The sequence below is a fragment of the Oncorhynchus nerka genome, linkage group LG14 (genome assembly GCF_034236695.1).
Source record: "Oncorhynchus nerka isolate Pitt River linkage group LG14, Oner_Uvic_2.0, whole genome shotgun sequence".
Classification (NCBI taxonomy): Eukaryota; Metazoa; Chordata; class Actinopteri; order Salmoniformes; family Salmonidae; genus Oncorhynchus; species Oncorhynchus nerka.
In genome coordinates, this window is record NC_088409.1 from 14147127 (window position 1) to 14168238 (window position 21112).

The 21112-nt window shown below is 46.8% G+C and overlaps 1 protein-coding gene across 1 annotated transcript; it reads right to left on the minus strand.

Annotated features, from left to right (window-relative positions):
* cpvl (carboxypeptidase vitellogenic like) lies at positions 1 to 20554 on the minus strand. Its single transcript, XM_065027472.1, has 13 exons — positions 20411 to 20554; positions 19979 to 20160; positions 19390 to 19508; positions 18777 to 18891; positions 16352 to 16410; positions 15669 to 15748; positions 6789 to 6855; positions 6385 to 6507; positions 6059 to 6190; positions 5346 to 5444; positions 4143 to 4316; positions 3097 to 3279; positions 1 to 489 (listed from the first exon to the last, which is right to left on the minus strand). The coding sequence occupies exons 1-13, from the start codon at positions 20413 to 20415 to the stop codon at positions 391 to 393; spliced, it is 1437 nt and encodes a 478-aa protein (XP_064883544.1). The 5' UTR covers positions 20416 to 20554; the 3' UTR covers positions 1 to 390.
* Positions 20555 to 21112: the final 558 nt, after the last annotated feature.

Genomic DNA, 21112 nt, shown 5'->3' on the forward strand with positions numbered 1-21112 from the left:
TTGGTTTCATTAATTTTTTTATTACAATTGCATTGCATGCCATCTCTTCATCTTAATCATGTTCAATATAAATCATTATTCCCCACAGTCAAAAAAAATATTCATTTTGACAGATCCACAGAATAGCAAACATGAGAATTCATTGGCAGTGCATCAGAGTGCAGTCAGAATCTGAGGGGTAAAGTAGGATTTAGGAGGTCATTAAAGTCTGATGAAGGCAGCATAGCTGTCCAGACGTTTCTATCCATGACATGTATTCCTTTCTAGGTGATAGACCTCTTACCATGTATAATTGTGTTTGAAATAAACAGCCACTGGGAATCTGGAGACACTCCGAATCAAAAGGTGGAAGAACTCAGATCAACTGTGTTCCTGCTCAGTCCCGCCCACTTAAATAAATCCCTGTGTTGAGAGGAATCTGTCAATCATATCAAAGGACCTCTGTGGTTGGTCGTATGGTAGTATGTGCCCTCCCCCTCGTATAATCACCTGCATGACAAGGAGACAAACAGACAGTCAGACAGGTTTAGCATGTGAACCAGTTTCCCCATCAGCAGCACTGTGTTCCCACCTGGTGTCCATAAAGTTGATCGTATCTTCCTGGCACAGCCATTTTCAATAAGACTCTACTTGCAATAATTGTCACGTGCTTGTTTTTTTCCTACTAAACTTAGTTGAATGCACTGACTAAGGTGTTCTGCATGAGATCTACTGCTAATTTACTCACATTATGTTTAGTAATGCTATGTTAGCATTTTCCATTTTAAAGAGTGGCCAAATGCCCTGAATACCCAGTAAAGTCCTGGGCCCAGATTCACAAAGCACTTCTTACGCAATAACTTAAGAAGATGCTTAAGAAAAAAAATAAGAAGTTCACAAGATATTTGGTAAGTGCAATTCCTCAAGAATTCCTTAAGATTTAATGATTTTCTTTCAAACTCCTCAAATATCTTATGTACAGTTGAAGTCGGAAGTTTACATACACCTGAGCCAAATACATTTAAACTCAGTTTTTCACAATTCGTGACATTTAAACCTAGTAAAGATTCCCTGTCTTAGGTCAGATAGGATCACAACTTTATTTCAAGAATGTGAAATATTACAATAATAGTAAGTCGCTCTGGATAAGAGCGTCTGCTAAATGACTTAAATGTAAATGTAAATTTCAGCTTTTATTTCTTTCATCACATTCCCAGTGGGTCAGAAGTTTACATACACTCAATTAGTATTTGGTAGCATTGTCTTTAAATTGTTTAACTTGGGTCAAACATTGCATCCACAAGCTTCCCACAATAAATTAGGTGAATTTTGGCCCATTCCTCCTGACAGAGCTGGTGTAACTGAGTCAGGTTTGTTGGCCTCCTTGCTCGCACACGCTTTTTCAGTTCTGCCCACAAATGTTCTATAGGATTGAGGTCAGGGTTTTGTCATGGCCACTCCAATACCTTGACTTGTTCTTAAGCCATTTTGCCACAACTTTGGAAGTATGCTTGGGGTCATTGTCTATTTGAAAGACCCATTTGCGACCAAGCTTTAACTTCCTGACTGATGTCTTGAGATGTTGCTTCAATATATCCACATCATTTTCCTCCCTCATGATGCCATCTATCTTGTGAAGTACACCTGTCCCTCCTGCAGCAAAGCACCCCCACAACATGATGCTGCCACCCCCGTGCTTCACGGTTGGGGTGGTGTTCTTCGGCTTGCAAGCCTCCCCCTTTTTCCTCCAAACATATCAATGGTCATTATGGCCAAACAGTTCTATTTCTGTTTCATCAGACCAGAGGACATTTCTCCAAAAAGTACAATCTTTGTCCCCATGTGCAGTTGCAAACCGTAGTCTGGCTTTTTTATGGCGGTTTTGGAGCAGTGGCTTCTTCCTTGCTGAGTGGCCTTTCAGGTTATGTCAATATAGAACTCGTTTCACTGTGGATATACATACTTTTGTACCCGTTTCCTCCAGCATCTTCACAAGGTCCTTTGTTGTTGTTCTGGGATTGATTTGCACTTTTCGCACCAAAGTACGTTCATCTCTAGGAGACAGAACGCGTCTCCTTCCTGAGCTGTATGACGGCTGCGTGGTCCCATGGTGTTTATACTTGCGAACTATTGTTTGTACAGATGAACGTGGTACCTTCAGGCATTCGGAAATTGCTCCCAAGGATGAACCAGACTTGTGGAGGTCTACAATTTTTTTTCTGAGGTCTTGGCTGATTTCTTTAGATTTTCCCATCATGTCAAGCAAAGAGGCACTGAGTTTGAAGGTAGGTCTTGAAATACATCCACAGGTACACCTCCAATTGACTCAAATTATGTCAATTAGCCTACCAGAAGCTTCTAAAGCCATGACATAATTTTGTGGAATTTTCCAAGCGGTTTAAAGGCACAGTCAACTTAGTGTATGTAAACTTCTGACCCACTGGAATTGTGATACAGGGAATTATAAGTGAAATAATCTGTCTGTAAACAATTGTTGGAAAAATTACTTGTGTCATGCACAAAGTAGATGTCCTAACTGACTTGCCAAAACTATAGTTTGTTGACAAGAAATTTGTGGAGTGGTTGAAAAACGAGTTAATGACTCCAACCTAAGTGTATGTAAACTTACGACTTCAACTGTATCTTCTTACGATGTTTGTTGCTAGGCACCCGATTTAGCTAGCCATCTGGCTAGCAATGGCAATCATGTTAGCAAATTTCCAACTGAGATTACTCTTCTAAAACGTGTTCTTGGGTTTAAAATAATAAATACTGAAACTTTCAGATGAAGTTTGTGAGTGAATTAAACATGTTCAATTGCTTTCATGAACTTTTTCTCTCACTGCCCTGAGATTAAGACAAGGGTTTAGCTATCTTGGAATTCAAGAACACTTCCAAGAACTTTATTTTCAAGAATCTAATTTCTTCTTAACTTTTTGCTTCAGGAGAAACATAAGAAATAGTGCAAGAGAATTTCCTCTAACCTTTGAGGAATAGCAACTTTGCTTAACTTTCTTCTTAAGTCTATAGTTAAGGAAACAAATGGCAGCTAAGAAGAAATGTCTTCTTAAAAGGTTTTGTGAATCCGACCCCTGGACACAGACATGCAGAACTCACCTGGTAGAATTCCCCTACTTGGCGAACATATCCAGCCACCTCTGTGTCCTCTGGCTGGATCTTCCAATGGAAGCGAGAGGCTTTGTTGAACTCATCAGCCCCGGTCCAGTTCACCGTGGGCAGGAACCTCTCGGTTAGGGGGGCCGCCACAATCACATCCAGCTGACCACTGTAAATCAACACCTGTGTGTGTGTGTGTGTGCGTGCGTACAGAAGAAAGAAACACAGATAAGGCATTTATTTAATGATTACAGTATAGTGGTCCAAGCAATAGCTGAGGAGAGGAGTTAGTGACTGACGCCGTAGCTCGGGGCGGACGCCGTAGCTCGGGGCGGACGCCGTAGCTGGTGACGGACGCCGTAGCTGGTGACGGACGCCGTAGCTCGTGGCGGACGCCGTAGCTCGTTGCGGACGCCGTAGCTCGAGACGGACGCCGTAGCTCGAGACGGACGCCGTAGCTCGTGACGAACGCCGTAGCTCGTGGCGGACGCCGTAGCTCGAGACGGACGCCGTAGCTCGAGGCGGACGCCGTAGCTCGTGGCGGACGCCGTAGCTCGTGGCGGACGCCGTAGCTCGTTGCGGACGCCGTAGCTCGAGACGGACGCCGTAGCTCGAGACGGACGCCGTAGCTCGAGACGGACGCCGTAGCTCGTGGCGGACGCCGTAGCTCGTGACGGACGCCGTAGCTCGTGGCGGACGCCGTAGCTCGTGACGGACGCCGTAGCTCGTGACGGACGCCGTAGCTCGTTGCGGACGCCGTAGCTCGTTGCGGACGCCGTAGCTCGTGGCGGACGCCGTAGCTCGTGACGGACGCCGTAGCTGGTGACGGATACTGTAAACCAAAGTTAAACCATGGCTCAGTTGGTAGAACGCGCTGTTCGCAGAGCAAGGATTGTGGGTTAGATTCGCTGGGCCACCCATACATAAAATGTACGCACGCGTCAGTGTCTCTGGATAAAAGCATCTGCTAAATGGCATATATTATATATCTGTGCTGTTAATAGAAGCATGTCTGAGTACTAGATGGGCATCGACTCTAGTCTCACCCTGTAGTTGTCCATGAGCGTGGCGAGCCAGGGTTTGATGCTCTTCATGACGTCCTGCAGCAGGTGTTTCTCCACCTCCGAGCCGTCGTGGAACGTCAGGTTCCCCACGTGGATGGAACGCCGCACCTCTGCCAGCGTCACAAACTGGGAGAAATACTCCTGATCTGCAGGCTCCTGTAGCATAGAGAACCAGAACATACATATTATTAAACCTTTATTTAAAACGTGCATCTGTGTGTAAGTGTAACAGTAGAACTTTAAACCGTCCCCTCGCCCATACCAGGGACCCTCTGCACACATCAACAACAGTCACCCACGAAGCATCGTTACCCATCGCTCCACAAAAGCCGCACCACCGCTAACTAAGCGTTTCACATCCGTTACATAAGCCTGGTGACACATTTCATTCAGGAAAACTTCTCTGGGTAATATAACCTGACCTTTATTCAATCAGCTGGGTGTCTGTGTAAGCCTCGCTCTGTGTACCTACCTGACCTTTATTCAATCAGCTGGGTGTCTGTGTAAGCCTCGCTCTGTGTACCTACCTGACACTTATTCAATCAGCTGGGTGTCTGTGTAAGCCTCGCTCTGTGTACCTACCTGACCTTTATTCAATCAGCTGGGTGTCTGTGTAAGCCTCGCTCTGTGTACCTACCTGACCTTTATTCAATCAGCTGGGTGTCTGTGTAAGCCTCGCTCTGTGTACCTACCTGACCTTTATTCAATCAGCTGGGTGTCTGTGTAAGCCTCGCTCTGTGTACCTACCTGACCTTTATTCAATCAGCTGGGTGTCTGTGTAAGCCTCGCTCTGTGTACCTACCTGACCTTTATTCAATCAGCTGGGTGTCTGTGTAAGCCTCGCTCTGTGTACCTACCTGACCTTTATTCAATCAGCTGGGTGTCTGTGTAAGCCTCGCTCTGTGTACCTACCTGACCTTTATTCAATCAGCTGGGTGTCTGTGTAAGCCTCGCTCTGTGTACCTACCTGACCTTTATTCAATCAGCTGGGTGTCTGTGTAAGCCTCGCTCTGTGTACCTACCTGACACTTATTCAATCAGCTGGGTGTCTGTGTAAGCCTCGCTCTGTGTACCTACCTGACACTTATTCAATCAGCTGGGTGTCTGTGTAAGCCTCGCTCTGTGTACCTACCTGACACATTCAATCAGCTGGGTGTCTGTGTAAGCCTCGCTCTGTGTACCTACCTGACACTGCAAGTAATTGAAGTAGTTGGTGCAGCCAGTGGCGTTCTGGAAGAACGAGGGGTACGGCAGAATGTCCCCATTCAGCAAGCTGTCAAATACCTGCAGGACAAGAGGACAGTGGAAGAACGAGGGGTACGGCAGAATGTCCCCATTCAGCAAGCTGTCAAATACCTGCAGGACAAGAGGACAGTGGAAGAACGAGGGGTACGGCACGGCAGAATGTCCCCATTCAGCAAGCTGTCAAATACCTGCAGGACAAGAGGACAGTGGAAGAACGAGGGGTACGGCAGAATGTCCCCATTCAGCAAGCTGTCAAATACCTGCAGGACAAGAGGACAGTGGAAGAACGAGGGGTACGGCAGAATGTCCCCATTCAGCAAGCTGTCAAATACCTGCAGGACAAGAGGACAGTGGAAGAACGAGGGGTACGGCAGAATGTCCCCATTCAGCAAGCTGTCAAATACCTGCAGGACAAGAGGACAGTGGAAGAACGAGGGGTACGGCAGAATGTCCCCATTCAGCAAGCTGTCAAATACCTGCAGGACAAGAGGACAGTGGAAGAACGAGGGGTACGGCAGAATGTCCCCATTCAGCAAGCTGTCAAATACCTGCAGGACAAGAGGACAGTGGAAGAATGACTGCCAGACATTCAGATATGTGGTGGACAACAAACACACAGGTTATTGTGTTAGCAGATGCAGTCAGGGTCTTACCTCAAAGGCCTCCACCCATTTCTCCTGCTGGATGAGCTGCACCCCGCTGGCTGTCTGCTGCTCAACATACTGCTTCTGGAGCATGTCTATCAGACCTGTCTGGTACAGGAAGTCACCATACCCTCCCAGCATCTGAGAGAGAGACAGACAGAACAGGTGAGACCAAGGGAAAGAGCAAATGAAGAACAAAAACAACATTTGTTTGTTCATCCTGGAGATATAATAATACATCTTAAATGATATTACTGATATATTTCATATTAAGTCAGAAGTGTCAAACAATGCTGAGTAAAGTTGAAATCACGGTGTATTAAAACACAACCCACCAGCTCTGGGTCACAGAGGCCGTCTCCAATGGCAACTCCCTTGAAGTTGATCTTCACCTTAGCAATGGGGTTATGCTTATGGATGTAGTAACCAATGGCTGGGACATACTTTCCTGCATAGGACTGAGGACATCGAGGACAATTCCAGTCAATTTTAGTGTCTGCATTCTAATTGCAGAAAGTCATTTCAATTTGATGTTATTATGCATTTAAGTGGAAAGATTATTCTTGTTGCTATAGCAGAGACCCTAAAATAACCATTTGAAGACCTTGTTCAGCATCATAAAAGGGAATAAAAAGCAGATGTCTTTGTAGCTAGGATTTGGGGAATTTGCCAACTAGGATGTAGGGAAGTTGTGTAATGTTATGTGGAACACAGATGTGGAGACTAGAACCAAACTCACCTCTCCTGTAGCATAGAAGTCATTGGACTGATACTCAGAGAAGATCTGGAAGAACTGAGTCAATGCACTAGAGGACAAAGACACAAGATGAGAAAAACAATGGAGCCCATGTGACATAACCAAGGTCCTAGATGTACATTGACCAGAGACCATGATGCCATGTGACATAACCAAGGTCCTAGATGTACATTGACCAGAGACCATGGTGCCATGTGACATAACCAAGGTCCTAGATGTACATTGACCAGAGACCATGATGACATAACCAAGGTCCTAGATGTGCATTGACCAGAGACCATGACATAACCAAGGTCCTAGATGTACATTGACCAGAGACCATGATGACATAACCAAGGTCCTAGATGTGCATTGACCATTTACATTTACATTACATTTAAGTCATTTAGCAGACGCTCTTATCCAGAGCGACTTACAAATTGGTGCTTTCACCTTATGACATCCAGTGGAACAGCCACTTTACAATAGTGCATCTAGGTCTTTTAAGGGGGAGGGGGGGGTGAGAAGGATTACTTTATCCTATCCTAGGTATTCCTTAAAGAGGTGGGGTTTCAGGTGTCTCCGGAAGGTGGTGATTGACTCCGCTGTCCTGGCGTCGTGAGGGAGTTTGTTCCACCATTGGGGGGCCAGAGCAGCGAACAGTTTTGACTGGGCTGAGCGGGAACTGTACTTCCTCAGTGGTAGGGAGGCGAGCAGGCCAGAGGTGGATGAATGCAGTGCCCTCGTTTGGGTGTAGGGCCTGATCAGAGCCTGGAGGTACTGAGGTGCCGTTCCCCTCACAGCTCCGTAGGCAAGCACCATGGTCTTGTAGCGGATGCGAGCTTCAACTGGAAGCCAGTGGAGAGAGCGGAGGAGCGGGGTGACGTGAGAGAACTTGGGAAGGTTGAACACCAGACGGGCTGCGGCGTTCTGGATGAGTTGTAGGGGTTTAATGGCACAGGCAGGGAGCCCAGCCAACAGCGAGTTGCAGTAATCCAGACGGGAGATGACGAGTGCCTGGATTAGGACCTGCGCCGCTTCCTGTGTGAGGCAGGGTCGTACTCTGCGGATGTTGTAGAGCATGAACCTACAGGAACGGGCCACCGCCTTGATGTTAGTTGAGAACGACAGGGTGTTGTCCAGGATCACGCCAAGGTTCTTAGGGCTCTGGGAGGAGGACACAATGGAGTTGTCAACCGTGATGGCGAGATCATGGAACGGGCAGTCCTTCCCCGGGAGGAAGAGCAGCTCCGTCTTGCCGAGGTTCAGCTTGAGGTGATGATCCTTCATCCACACTGATATGTCTGCCAGACATGCAGAGATGCGATTCGCCACCTGGTCGTCAGAAGGGGGAAAGGAGAAGATTAATTGTGTGTCGTCTGCATAGCAATGATAGGAGAGACCATGTGAGGTTATGACAGAGCCAAGTGACTTGGTGTATAGCGAGAATAGGAGAGGGCCTAGAACAGAGCCCTGGGGGACACCAGTGGTGAGAGCACGTGGTGAGGAGACGGATTCTCACCACGCCACCTGGTAGGAGCGACCTGTCAGGTAGGACGCAATCCAAGCGTGGGCGCGCCGCCGGAGATGCCCAACTCGGAGAGGGTGGAGAGGAGGATCTGATGGTTCACAGTATCGAAGGCAGCCGATAGGTCTAGAAGGATGAGAGCAGAGGAGAGAGAGTTAGCTTTAGCAGTGCGGAGCGCCTCCGTGATACAGAGAAGAGCAGTCTCAGTTGAATGACTAGTCTTGAAACCTGACTGATTTGGATCAAGAAGGTCATTCTGAGAGAGATAGCGGGAGAGCTGGCCAAGGACGGCACGTTCAAGAGTTTTGGAGAGAAAAGAAAGAAGGGATACTGGTCTGTAGTTGTTGACATCGGAGGGATCGAGTGTAGGTTTTTTCAGAAGGGGTGCAACTCTCGCTCTCTTGAAGACGGGAGGGACGTAGCCAGCGGTCAGGGATGAGTTGATGAGCGAGGTGAGGTAAGGGAGAAGGTCACCGGAGATGGTTTGGAGAAGAGAGGAGGGGATAGGGTCAAGCGGGCAGGTTGTTGGGCGGCCGGCCGTCACAAGACGCGAGATGTCATCTGGAGAGAGAGGGGAGAAAGAGGTCAGAGCACAGGGTAGGGCAGTGTGAGCAGAACCAGCGGTGTCGTTTGACTTAGCAAACGAGGATCGGATGTCGTCGACCTTCTTTTCAAAATGGTTGACGAAGTCATCTGCAGAGAGGGAGGAGGGGGGGGAGGGGGAGGAGGATTCAAGAGGGAGGAGAAGGTGGCAAAGAGCTTCCTAGGGTTAGAGGCAGATGCTTGGAATTTAGAGTGGTAGAAAGTGGCTTTAGCAGCAGAGACAGAGGAGGAAAATGTAGAGAGGAGGGAGTGAAAGGATGCCAGGTCCGCAGGGAGGCGAGTTTTCCTCCATTTCCGCTCGGCTGCCCGGAGCCCTGTTCTGTGAGCTCGCAATGAGTCGTGGAGCCACGGAGCGGGAGGGGAGGACCGAGCCGGCCTGGAGGATAGGGGACATAGAGAGTCAAAGGATGCAGAAAGGGAGGAGAGGAGGGTTGAGGAGGCAGAATCAGGAGATAGGTTGGAGAAGGTTTGAGCAGAGGGAAGAGATGATAGGATGGAAGAGGAGAGAGTAGCGGGGAGAGAGAGCGAAGGTTGGGACGGCGCGATACCATCCGAGTAGGGGCAGTGTGGGAAGTGTTGGATGAGAGCGAGAGGGAAAAGGATACAAGGTAGTGGTCGGAGACTTGGAGGGGAGTTGCAATGAGGTTAGTGGAGGAACAGCATCTAGTAAAGATGAGGTCGAGCGTATTGCCTGCCTTGTGAGTAGGGGGAAGGTGAGAGGGTGAGGTCAAAAGAGGAGAGGAGTGGAAAGAAGGAGGCAGAGAGGAATGAGTCAAAGGTAGACGTGGGGAGGTTAAAGTCGCCCAGAACTGTGAGAGGTGAGCCGTCCTCAGGAAAGGAGCTTATCAAGGCATCAAGCTCATTGATGAACTCTCCGAGGGAACCTGGAGGGCGATAAATGATAAGGATGTTAAGCTTGAAAGGGCTGGTAACTGTGACAGCATGGAATTCAAAGGAGGCGATAGACAGATGGGTAAGGGGAGAAAGAGAGAATGACCACTTGGGAGAGATGAGGATCCCGGTGCCACCACCCCGCTGACCAGAAGCTCTCGGGGTGTGCGAGAGCACGTGGGCGGACGAAGAGAGAGCAGTAGGAGTAGCGGTGTTGTCTGTGGTGATCCATGTTTCCGTCAGTGCCAAGAAGTCGAGGGACTGGAGGGAGGCATAGGCTGAGATGAACTCTGCCTTGTTGGCCGCAGATCGGCAGTTCCAGAGGCTACCGGAGACCTGGAACTCCACGTGGGTCGTGCGCGCTGGGTCCACCAGATTAGGTGGCCGCGGCCATGCGGTGTGGAGCGTTTGTATGGTCTGTGCAGAGAGGAGAGAACAGGGATAGACAGACACATAGTTGACAGGCTAGAGAAGAGGCTACGCTAATGCAGAGGAGATTGGAATGACAAGTGGACTACACGTCTCGAATGTTCAGAAAGTTAAGCTTACGTAGCAAGAATCTAATTGACTAAAATGATTAAAATGATACAGTACTGCTGAGGTAGGCTAGCTGCGTTGTTGACACTACCCTAATCAAGTCGTTCCGTTGAGTGTGAAGTTTCTACAATGCTGCTTTTCGGGGGCTAGCTGGCTAGCTAGCAGTGTTGGTTACGTTACGTTGCGTTAGGAGAACGACAATAGCTGGCTAGCTAACCTAGAAAATCGCTCTAGACTACACAATTATCTTTGAAACAAAGACGGCTATGTAGCTAGCTATGTAGCTAGCTATGATCAAACAAATCACACCGTTGGGACTGTAATGAAATGAAATGAAAATGTGATACTACCTGTGGAGCGAAGCGGAATGCGACCGGAATGCGAAAGTTCTATTCAGTAGACGTTGGCTGGCTGTTGGCTAGCTAGGAGTGTCTCCTACGTTAAGGACGACTAAATAGCTGGCTAGCTAACCTCGGTAAATTAAGATAATCACTCTAAGACTACACACTCTAAACTACACAATTATCTTGGATACGAAGACAGCAAAGACAACTATGTAGCTAGCTAATACTACACTAATCAAGTCGTTCAGTTGAGTGTGATAGTTACTACAGTGCTACGGTAGCCGGTGAACGTATGCTAGCTGGCTAGCTGCTAGGCAGATAGGAGGACGACGAAATACGATAATAACGCAATTATCACTCTAAGACTCCACACTCTAAACTACACAATTATCTTGGATACGAAGACAGCAAAGACAACTATGTAGCTAGCTAACACTACACTAATCAAGTCGTTCAGTTGAGTGTGATAGAGACCATGACATAACCAAGGTCCTAGATGTACATTGACCAGAGACCATGATGACATAACCAAGGTCCTAGATGTGCATTGACCAGAGACCATGACATAACCAAGGTCCTAGATGTACATTGACCAGAGACCATGATGACATAACCAAGGTCCTAGATGTACATTGACCAGAGACCATGACATAACCAAGGTCCTAGATGTACATTGACCAGAGACCATGACATAACCAAGGTCCTAGATGTGCATTGACCAGAGACCATGATGACATAACCAAGGTCCTAGATGTACATTGACCAGAGACCATGGTGCCATAACCAAGGTCCTAGATGTGCATTGACCAGAGACCATGGTGCCATGTGACATAACCAAGGTCCTAGATGTACATTGACCAGAGACCATGGTGCCATGTGACATAACCAAGGTCCTAGATGTACATTGACCAGAGACCATGGTGCCATAACCAAGGTCCTAGATGTGCATTGACCAGAGACCATGATGCCATGTGACATAACCAAGGTCCTAGATGTACATTGACCAGAGACCATGATGCCAGACCATGATGCCAGGTGTGACATAACCAAGGTCCTAGATGTACATTGACCAGAGACCATGGTGCCATAACCAAGGTCCTAGATGTGCATTGACCAGAGACCATGATGCCATGTGACATAACCAAGGTCCTAGATGTACATTGACCAGAGACCATGATGCCATAACCAAGGTCCTAGATGTACATTGACCAGAGACCATGATGCCATAACCAAGGTCCTAGATGTACATTGACCAGAGACCTTGATGCCATGTGACATAACCAAGGTCCTAGATGTGCATTGACCAGAGACCATGATGATGACATAACCAAGGTCCTAGATGTACATTGACCAGAGACCATGGTGCCATGTGACATAACCAAGGTCCTAGATGTACATTGACCAGAGACCATGATGACATAACCAAGGTCCTAGATGTACATTGACCAGACCTTGACCATGACATTGACCATAACCAAGGTCCTAGATGTGCATTGACCAGAGACCATGCCATGTGACATAACCAAGGTCCTAGATGTACATTGACCAGAGACCATGGTGCCATGTGACATAACCAAGGTCCTAGATGTACATTGACCAGAGACCATGGTGCCATAACCAAGGTCCTAGATGTGCATTGACCAGAGACCATGATGCCATGTGACATAACCAAGGTCCTAGATGTACATTGACCAGAGACCATGGTGCCATGTGACATAACCAAGGTCCTAGATGTACATTGACCAGAGACCATGATGACATAACCAAGGTCCTAGATGTACATTGACCAGAGACCATGATGACATAACCAAGGTCCTAGATGTACATTGACCAGAGACCATGACATAACCAAGGTCCTAGATGTACATTGACCAGAGACCATGATGACATAACCAAGGTCCTAGATGTACATTGACCAGAGACCATGCCATAACCAAGGTCCTAGATGTACATTGACCAGAGACCATGGTGCCATGTGACATAACCAAGGTCCTAGATGTACATTGACCAGAGACCATGGTGCCATGTGACATAACCAAGGTCCTAGATGTACATTGACCAGAGACCATGGTGCCATAACCAAGGTCCTAGATGTGCATTGACCAGAGACCATGATGTGCCATAACCAAGGTCCTAGATGTACATTGACCAGAGACCTTGATGCCATGTGACATAACCAAGGTCCTAGATGTGCATTGACCAGAGATCATGATATCATAACCAAGGTCCTAGATGTACATTGACCAGAGACCATGATGCCATGTGACATAACCAAGGTCCTAGATGGACATTGACCAGAGACCATGATGCCATAACCAAGGTCCTAGATGTATATTGACCAGAGACCATGATGCCATGTGACATAACCAAGGTCCTAGAAGTACATTGACCAGAGACCATGGTGCCATGTGACATAACCAAGGTCCTAGAAGTACATTGACCAGAGACCATGGTGCCATGTGACATAACCAAGGTCCTAGATGTATATTGACCAGAGACCATGATGCCATGTGACATAACCAAGGTCCTAGATGTGTATTGGACATGCGTCCTCCGAAACACAACCCCGCCAAGCCGCACTGCTTCTTGCCACACTGCTCACTTAATCCGGAAGCCAGCCGCACCAATGGGGCGGCAGGGTAGCCTAGTGGTTAGAGCGTTGGACTAGTAACCGGACGGTTGCAAGTTCAAACCCCCGAACTGACAAGGTACAAATCTGTCGTTCTGCCCCTGAACAGGCAGTTAACCCACTGTTCCTAGGCAGTCATTGAAAATAAGAATTTGTTCTTAACCGACTTGCCTAGTCAAGAAAATAAATGTAAAAGAAAAATAAAACGTGTCAAAAGGAAACACCGTACAACTGCAGCTTTCAAGGTGCGGGACTCTAACCCGGAAGCTTACAAGAAATCCTGCTATGCCCTGCGACGAACCATCAAACAGGCAAAGCGTCAATACAGGGCTAAGATTGAATCCTACTACACCGGCTCCGACGCTCGTCTTATGTGGCAGGGCTTGCTAACTATTACAGACTAGACCCACTCCAATTTGCATACCGCCCAAACAGATCCACAGATGATGCACTCCACACTGCCCTTTCCCACCTGGACAAAAGGAAGAATGCTATTCATGGATACAGCTCAGCGTTCAACACCATAGTACCCTCAAAGCTCATCACTAAGCTAAGGATCCTGGGACTAAACACCTTCCTCTGCAACTGGATCCTGGACTTCTTGACGGGCCACCCCCAGGTGGTGAGGGTAGGTCGCAACACATCTGCCACGCTGATCCTCAACACTGGAGCTCCACAGGGGTGTGTGCTCAGTCCCCTCCAGTACTCCCTGTTCACCCACGACTGCATGGCCAGGCACGACTCAAACACCATCATTAAGTTCGCAGACGACACAACAGTGGGAGGCCTGATCACCGACAACAACGAGACAGCCTATAGGGAGGAGGTCAGAGACCTGGCCGGGTGGTGCCAGAATAACAACCTATCCCTCAATGTAACCAAGACTAAGAAGATGATTGTGGACTACAGGAAAAGGAGGACCGAGCACGACCCATTCTCATCGACGGGGCTGTAATGGAGCAGGTTGAGCGCTTCAAGTTCCTTGGCGTCCACATCAACAACAAACTAGAATAGTCCAAACACACCAAGACAGTCGTGAAGAGGGCACGACAAAGCCTATTCCCCCTCAGGAAACTAAAAAGATTTGGCATGGGTCCTGAGATCCTCAAAAGGTTCTACAGCTGCAACATCAGTTGGATGCAACCTCACTGGTTGCATCACTGCCTGGTACGGCAATTGCTCGGCCTCCAACCGCAAGGCACTACAGAGGGTAGTGCATACGGCCCAGTACATCACTGGAGCTAAGCTGCCTGCCATCCAGGACCTCTACACCAGGCGGTGTCAGAGGAAGGCCCTAAAAATTGTCAAAGACCCCTGCCACCCCAATCATAGACTGTCTACTACCGCATGGCAAGCGGTACCGGAGTGCCAAGTCTAGGACAAAAAGGCTTCTCAACAGTTTTTACCCCCAAGCCATAAGACTCCTGAACAGGTAATCAAATGGCTACCCAGACTATTTGCACTGTGTTCCTCCCCCCCAACTGCTCTTTTACGCTGCTGCTCCTCTGTTTATCATATATGCAGTCACTAACTATACATTCATGTACATACTACCTCAATTGGGCCGACCAACCAGTGCTCCCGCACATTGGCTAACCGGGCTATCTGCATTGTGTCCCACCCACCAACCCCTCTTTTACGCTACTGCTATTCTCTGTTCATCATATATGCATAGTCACTTTAACCATATCTACATGTACATACTACCTCAATCAGCCTGACTAACCGGTGTCTGTATGTAGCCTCGCTACTGTATATAGCCTGTCTTTTTACTGTTGTTTTATTTCTTTACTTACCTATTGTTCACCTAACACCTTTTTTGCACTATTGGTTAGAGCCTGTAAGTGAGCATTTCACTGTTGTATTCGGGGGACGTGACAAACTTTGATTTGATTTGACTGTCAGCACGCATGCGCTTGGCACCGCCACAGGAGTCGCTAGAGCGCGATGGGAAGAGGACATCCCAGGCGGCCAAATCCTCCCCTAACCCGGACGACGCTGGGCCAATTGTGCGTCGCCTCATAGGTCTCCCGGTCGCGGCCCGGCTGCAACACAGCCCGGGATCGAACCCTGATCTGTAGTGAGGCCTCAAGCCCTGCAGTGCATTAGACCGCTGCACCACTCAGAAAGGCCACTTTAGGAACCACATCAATATGATAGAATGATATTATAATCTGTGCATAGTGTAAGGCTGCATTTACACAGGCAGCTCAATTCTGATCTTTTGCCCATTATTATGGGCAAAATAGCTGGTCTGATTGGTCAAAAGACCAATTGGTAAATAAAAGATCAGAATTGAGCTGTCTGTAAATACAGCCTAATGCACCCAGAACCTCAGTGACCAGACTTACCTGTACAGATCTCTGCCTACGTCATCCTGGTTCTGAGCAAAGCCTCGGTCATCATCAGTGAAACTGAACCCTGTTCCTACCTGGACGAGAAAACACACACCTGACATTACAATCACACACTGTACATGCAGTTAGGTAACATTACAATCACATACTGCACATGCTGTTAGGTAACATTACAATCACATACTGCACATGCTGTTAGGTAACATTACAATCACATACTGCACATGCTATTAGGTAACATTACATTCACATACTGCACATGCTATTAGGTAACATTACATTCACATACTGCACATGCTATTAGGTAACATTACATTCACATACTGCACATGCTATTAGGTAACATTACAATCACATACTGCACATGCTATTAGGTAACATTACATTCACATACTGCACATGCTATTAGGTAACATTACATTCACATACTGCACATGCTATTAGGTAACATTACATTTCACATACTATTAAGTAACATTACACACATTTTGATGAGAAAACTATTAAAGCAGCATAGAAACCAAATCAAACCTGTCGGATACAGGATGTCCTAAATGGCACCCTATTCCCTATTTAGTACACTTCTTTTGATAAGAGGACCTGGTCAAAAGTAGAGCACTATAAAAAGGGAATAGGGTGCCATACATTCACACGAAGGAAGTAGAAGCCATACGTACTGGATTGTCGATGTACAGGACAGAGTATCTGGATGTCCAGGGATAGTCTCTGTAGCCCACTGTAAACAGGTGAAACAACAGAGATACATGGACGAGATGAAGGTCCCACCACTACAGTAGGAACAGAGATACATGGAGAGAGATGAAGGTCCCACCACTACAGTAGGAACAGAGATACATGGAGAGAGATGAAGGTCCCACCACTACAGTAGGAACAGAGATACATGGAGAGAGATGAAGGTCCCACCACCACAGTAGGAACAGAGATACATGGAGAGAGATGAAGGTCCCACCACCACAGTAGGAACAGAGATACATGGAGAGAGATGAAGGTCCCACCACTACAGTAGGAACAGAGATACATGGAGAGAGATGAAGGTCCCACCACTACAGTAGGAACAGAGATACATGGAGAGAGATGAAGGTCCCACCACCACAGTAGGAACAGAGATACATGGAGAGAGATGAAGGTCCCACCACCACAGTAGGAACAGAGATACATGGAGAGAGATGAAGGTCCCACCACCACAGTAGGAACAGAGATACATGGAGAGAGATGAAGGTCCCACCACCACAGTAGGAACAGAGATACATGGAGAGAGATGAAGGTCCCACCACTACAGTAGGAACAGAGATACATGGAGAGAGATGAAGGTCCCACCACTACAGTAGGAACAGAGATACATGGAGAGAGATGAAGGTCCCACCACTACAGTAGGAACAGAGATACATGGAGAGAGATGGAGGTCCCACCACTACAGTAGGAACAGAGATACATGGAAAGAGATGAAGGTCCCACCACTACAGTAGGAACAGAGATACATGGAGAGAGATGAAGGTCCCACCACTACAGTAGGAACAGAGATACATGGAGAGAGATGAAGGTCCCACCACTACAGTAGGAACAGAGATACATGGAGAGAGATGAAGGTCCCACCACTACAGTAGGAACAGAGATACATGGAGAGAGATGAAGGTCCCACCACTACAGTAGGAACAGAGATACATGGAGAGAGATGAAGGTCCCACCACTACAGTAGGAACAGAGATACATGGAGAGAGATGAAGGTCCCACCACTACAGTAGGAACAGAGATACATGGAGAGAGATGAAGGTCCCACCACTACAGTAGGAACAGAGATACATGGAGAGAGATGAAGGTCCCACCACTACAGTAGGAACAGAGATACATGGAGAGAGATGAAGGTCCCACCACTACAGTAGGAACAGAGATACATGGAGAGAGATGAAGGTCCCACCACTACAGTAGGAACAGAGATACATGGAGAGATGAAGGTCCCACCACTACAGGTGGCTTTCTGATAGAAATAGGAACAGAGATACATGGAGAGAGATGAAGGTCCCACCACTACAGTAGGAACAGAGATACATGGAGAGAGATGAAGGTCCCACCACTACAGTAGGAACAGAGATACATGGAGAGAGATGAAGGTCCCACCACTACAGTAGGAACATACAGGTGGCTTTCTGATAGAAATGACAGACAGGGGTCAGTACAGAGACACGTTATTATACACTAGGCAGGGCTCAGTACAGAGACACGTTATTATACACTAGACAGGGGTCAGTACAGAGTCATGTTATTATACACTAGACAGGGGTCAGTACAGAGTCATGTTATTATACACTAGACAGGGGTCAGTACAGAGACACGTTACTATACACTAGACAGGGGTCAGTACAGAGACATGTTACTATACACTAGACAGGGGTCAGTACAGAGACACGTTACTATACACTAGACAGGGGTCAGTAAAGAGTCATGTTATTATACACTAGACAGGGGTCAGTACAGAGTCATGTTATTATACACTAGACAGGGGTCAGTACAGAGTCATGTTATTATACACTAGACAGGGGGTACAGAGACACGTTACTATACACACAGGGGTACAGTACAGAGTCATGTTATTATAGTCATGTTATTATACACTAGACAGGGGTCAGTACAGAGACACGTTACTATACACTAGACAGGGGTCAGTACAGAGACACGTTACTATACACTAGACAGGGGTCAGTACAGAGACACGTTACTATACACTAGACAGGGGTCAGTACAGGGTCAGTAGACAGGGCTCAGTACAGAGTCGTTACTATACACTAGACAGGGGTCAGTACAGAGTCATGTTATTATACACTAGACAGGGGTCAGTACAGAGTCATGTTATTATACACTAGACAGGGGTCAGTACAGAGTCATGTTATTATACACTAGACAGGGGTCAGTACAGAATCATGTTATTATACACTAGACAGGGGTCAGTACAGAGTCATGTTATTATACACTAGACAGGGGTCAGTACAGAGACACGTTACTATACACTAGGCAGGGGTCAGTACAGAGACACGTTACTATACACTAGGCAGGGCTCAGTACAGAGACATATGGCTATGTTGGTACCTGTTAGGTTCTTCAATACAACGTAGGGTCCATGTTCTACAAACAGCCCAAACATAGACGTGCCCCCAGGACCCCCCTGCAGCCACAGCAGGACTGGAGCAGTCTCAGGCCACTCCTGCAGAGAGACAGACAGACAGATACAAGTTAGTAGTTCTCTAACAAGTGGATAGTGGAGGTATCTTAGTGAGAGGCCTCCACCCAAAACCCTTCTAATACAACACTGCCACCTTGTGGCTAAGTCGTTGACACAGTTATGAAGTAAACACTGTTTAATCACTAGGACCTTGGTAATGTAGGCAGCAGAAAGGACTTGTTTTGTACTTACTTTATAGAGGCTAAGCCCATAAGTCTTTTGTTAAGTTTTCTGAAACCAAAACCTGTTGAAATGTACAATCCAAATAAAACTGTGCCCTGATTCACACATTCCTTAACAGGAGCTGATAAAAGGTGATTGCGAGACAAACACGTGCTATTGATTCTTGTCACAAGTGAAACTAAGGAGGACACTGCAGCTGATATGGGTGGCACCCTATACTCTATGGGGTCCTGGTAACAAGTAGTGCACTACAAAGGGAACAGGGTGCCATTTGGGACACATGGTACTGTAGTGTACCTGAGCAGGGAAGAACCAGAAGTAGAGGTTGCTGTTGTATTTCTTGTTGACAGTGAGGTAGCCGGCATAACTCTTCACATTGGCACCAGGCAGGGGACCTACCAGACTCTGCTTCCGTGCTGAAAGATAGAACAGGTCATTGCTTTCAAATAACTGTCTCAAACCTCATTTCATCTGAACACTACGATTAGTCTCCCTCAGACTTCTGTGTAATACTGTAGCATTCATGATGTTAACATCAAAGTCGTAACAACTGTTCTGCACACGGTTATGTCATGTTTTGTTGCGTGGACCCCAGGATGAGTAGCTGCTGCATGTGCAACAGCTAATGGGGATCCACCTGCATTGCTTGCTGTTTGGGGTTTTAGGCTGGGTTTCTGTACAGCACTTTGAGATATCAGCTGATGTATGAAGGGCTATATAAATACATTTGATTTGATCTGTGTTGATGATGCAAATAACATGATGCATAAGGCAATCTCGTCTATTTTTTGAAAACTTGACAACTGCCTTGTACAACATTAGGGATAGCATTAACAGTTGAACAAATGAACAAAATATAGTTTCTGAGTGAAGTAAACCAACCTACCCTCTTCGATGTTGCCCTTTTCCAGGTAGGGGGTGAGAAAGAGCGGCTTGCCAGGGTCGGATCCTCTGGAGAGCATGCTGACACGGTGAGATTTCCGGCAGAAGAAACTCGAGCAGCCCCTTGACTGTGTTGCCTCCAGAGAAACCCACAGCAGAAGGACACACAGCGTCTCCTTCAACATTCTGTCAGGGGTGAGTGGAGAGCAGATACATTTGATAGTTTAGTTTCAACACAATTTCATTCTCACACATGTTTGCATTATCAAATGTTCAAATGTCTGCTTTAGCTAGTTTGCGCATGTATAAAAAAGAAAGAAAGTATATTAAATATAAAAAAGAAGGAATTAGCTAGCCTAGTCAAATAACCATTGAGAGAACTGCACCGCATAATCCAATGACCAGGCTTTCATACATCTTTATTTTGCACACATACCTCATAATTGGGGCTCGCCTCCTCTGGAGTTCAGAGAAACCAGCTAATCCGTGTTATAGAAGCGAGATAAATCAAATCATCTGTAGTTTCACGTTGCTGCTCCGCGGTTGTTACAAAAATGGATTGGTCACATGATCAACTGGGTGAGTGATCATGTGATTTCATGCTGTCTTGCGCAATCAAGTCCCTCATCCAACGGTGCGTTTCTGTTTCCGGTTCTCAACCATTCTTCATGTCGAAGAACTTTCGCAACTGCTAAATTCGACACCATTTTTTTACGGTCTATCCAAATGGTTCATGAATGTTACGGTTTTCTTCAGGCATTGTATTATTTTTTTTTTTAGCTTTTTGGTTTTAGATAAATGGATGTAGGCCTATTCACATGTTTATCTTGGGTGAATTATTTATGTGCACATGGTTAGTCAATGACGTGAGGCACTAGCATTTTTACCAAATGCAGGCTATAACCTACACTCAAATTGATACATAACCCCTAATCGTGGAAGACATTTTAGTATGCCTAGCTAACTGTGACTGAAAGGGACCCTAAACAATTATTAGAACATTAGGTACATTTTTTCAATATTAAATTATTTACATGAAATGGTTCGGTCCTGCCCCCAAACCAGGCGCGAACGGTACTTACTAGCAGTGATTTGCCGGTGGAGCATCATGTCTCAGCTTCCTAAAGAAAAATCTGGC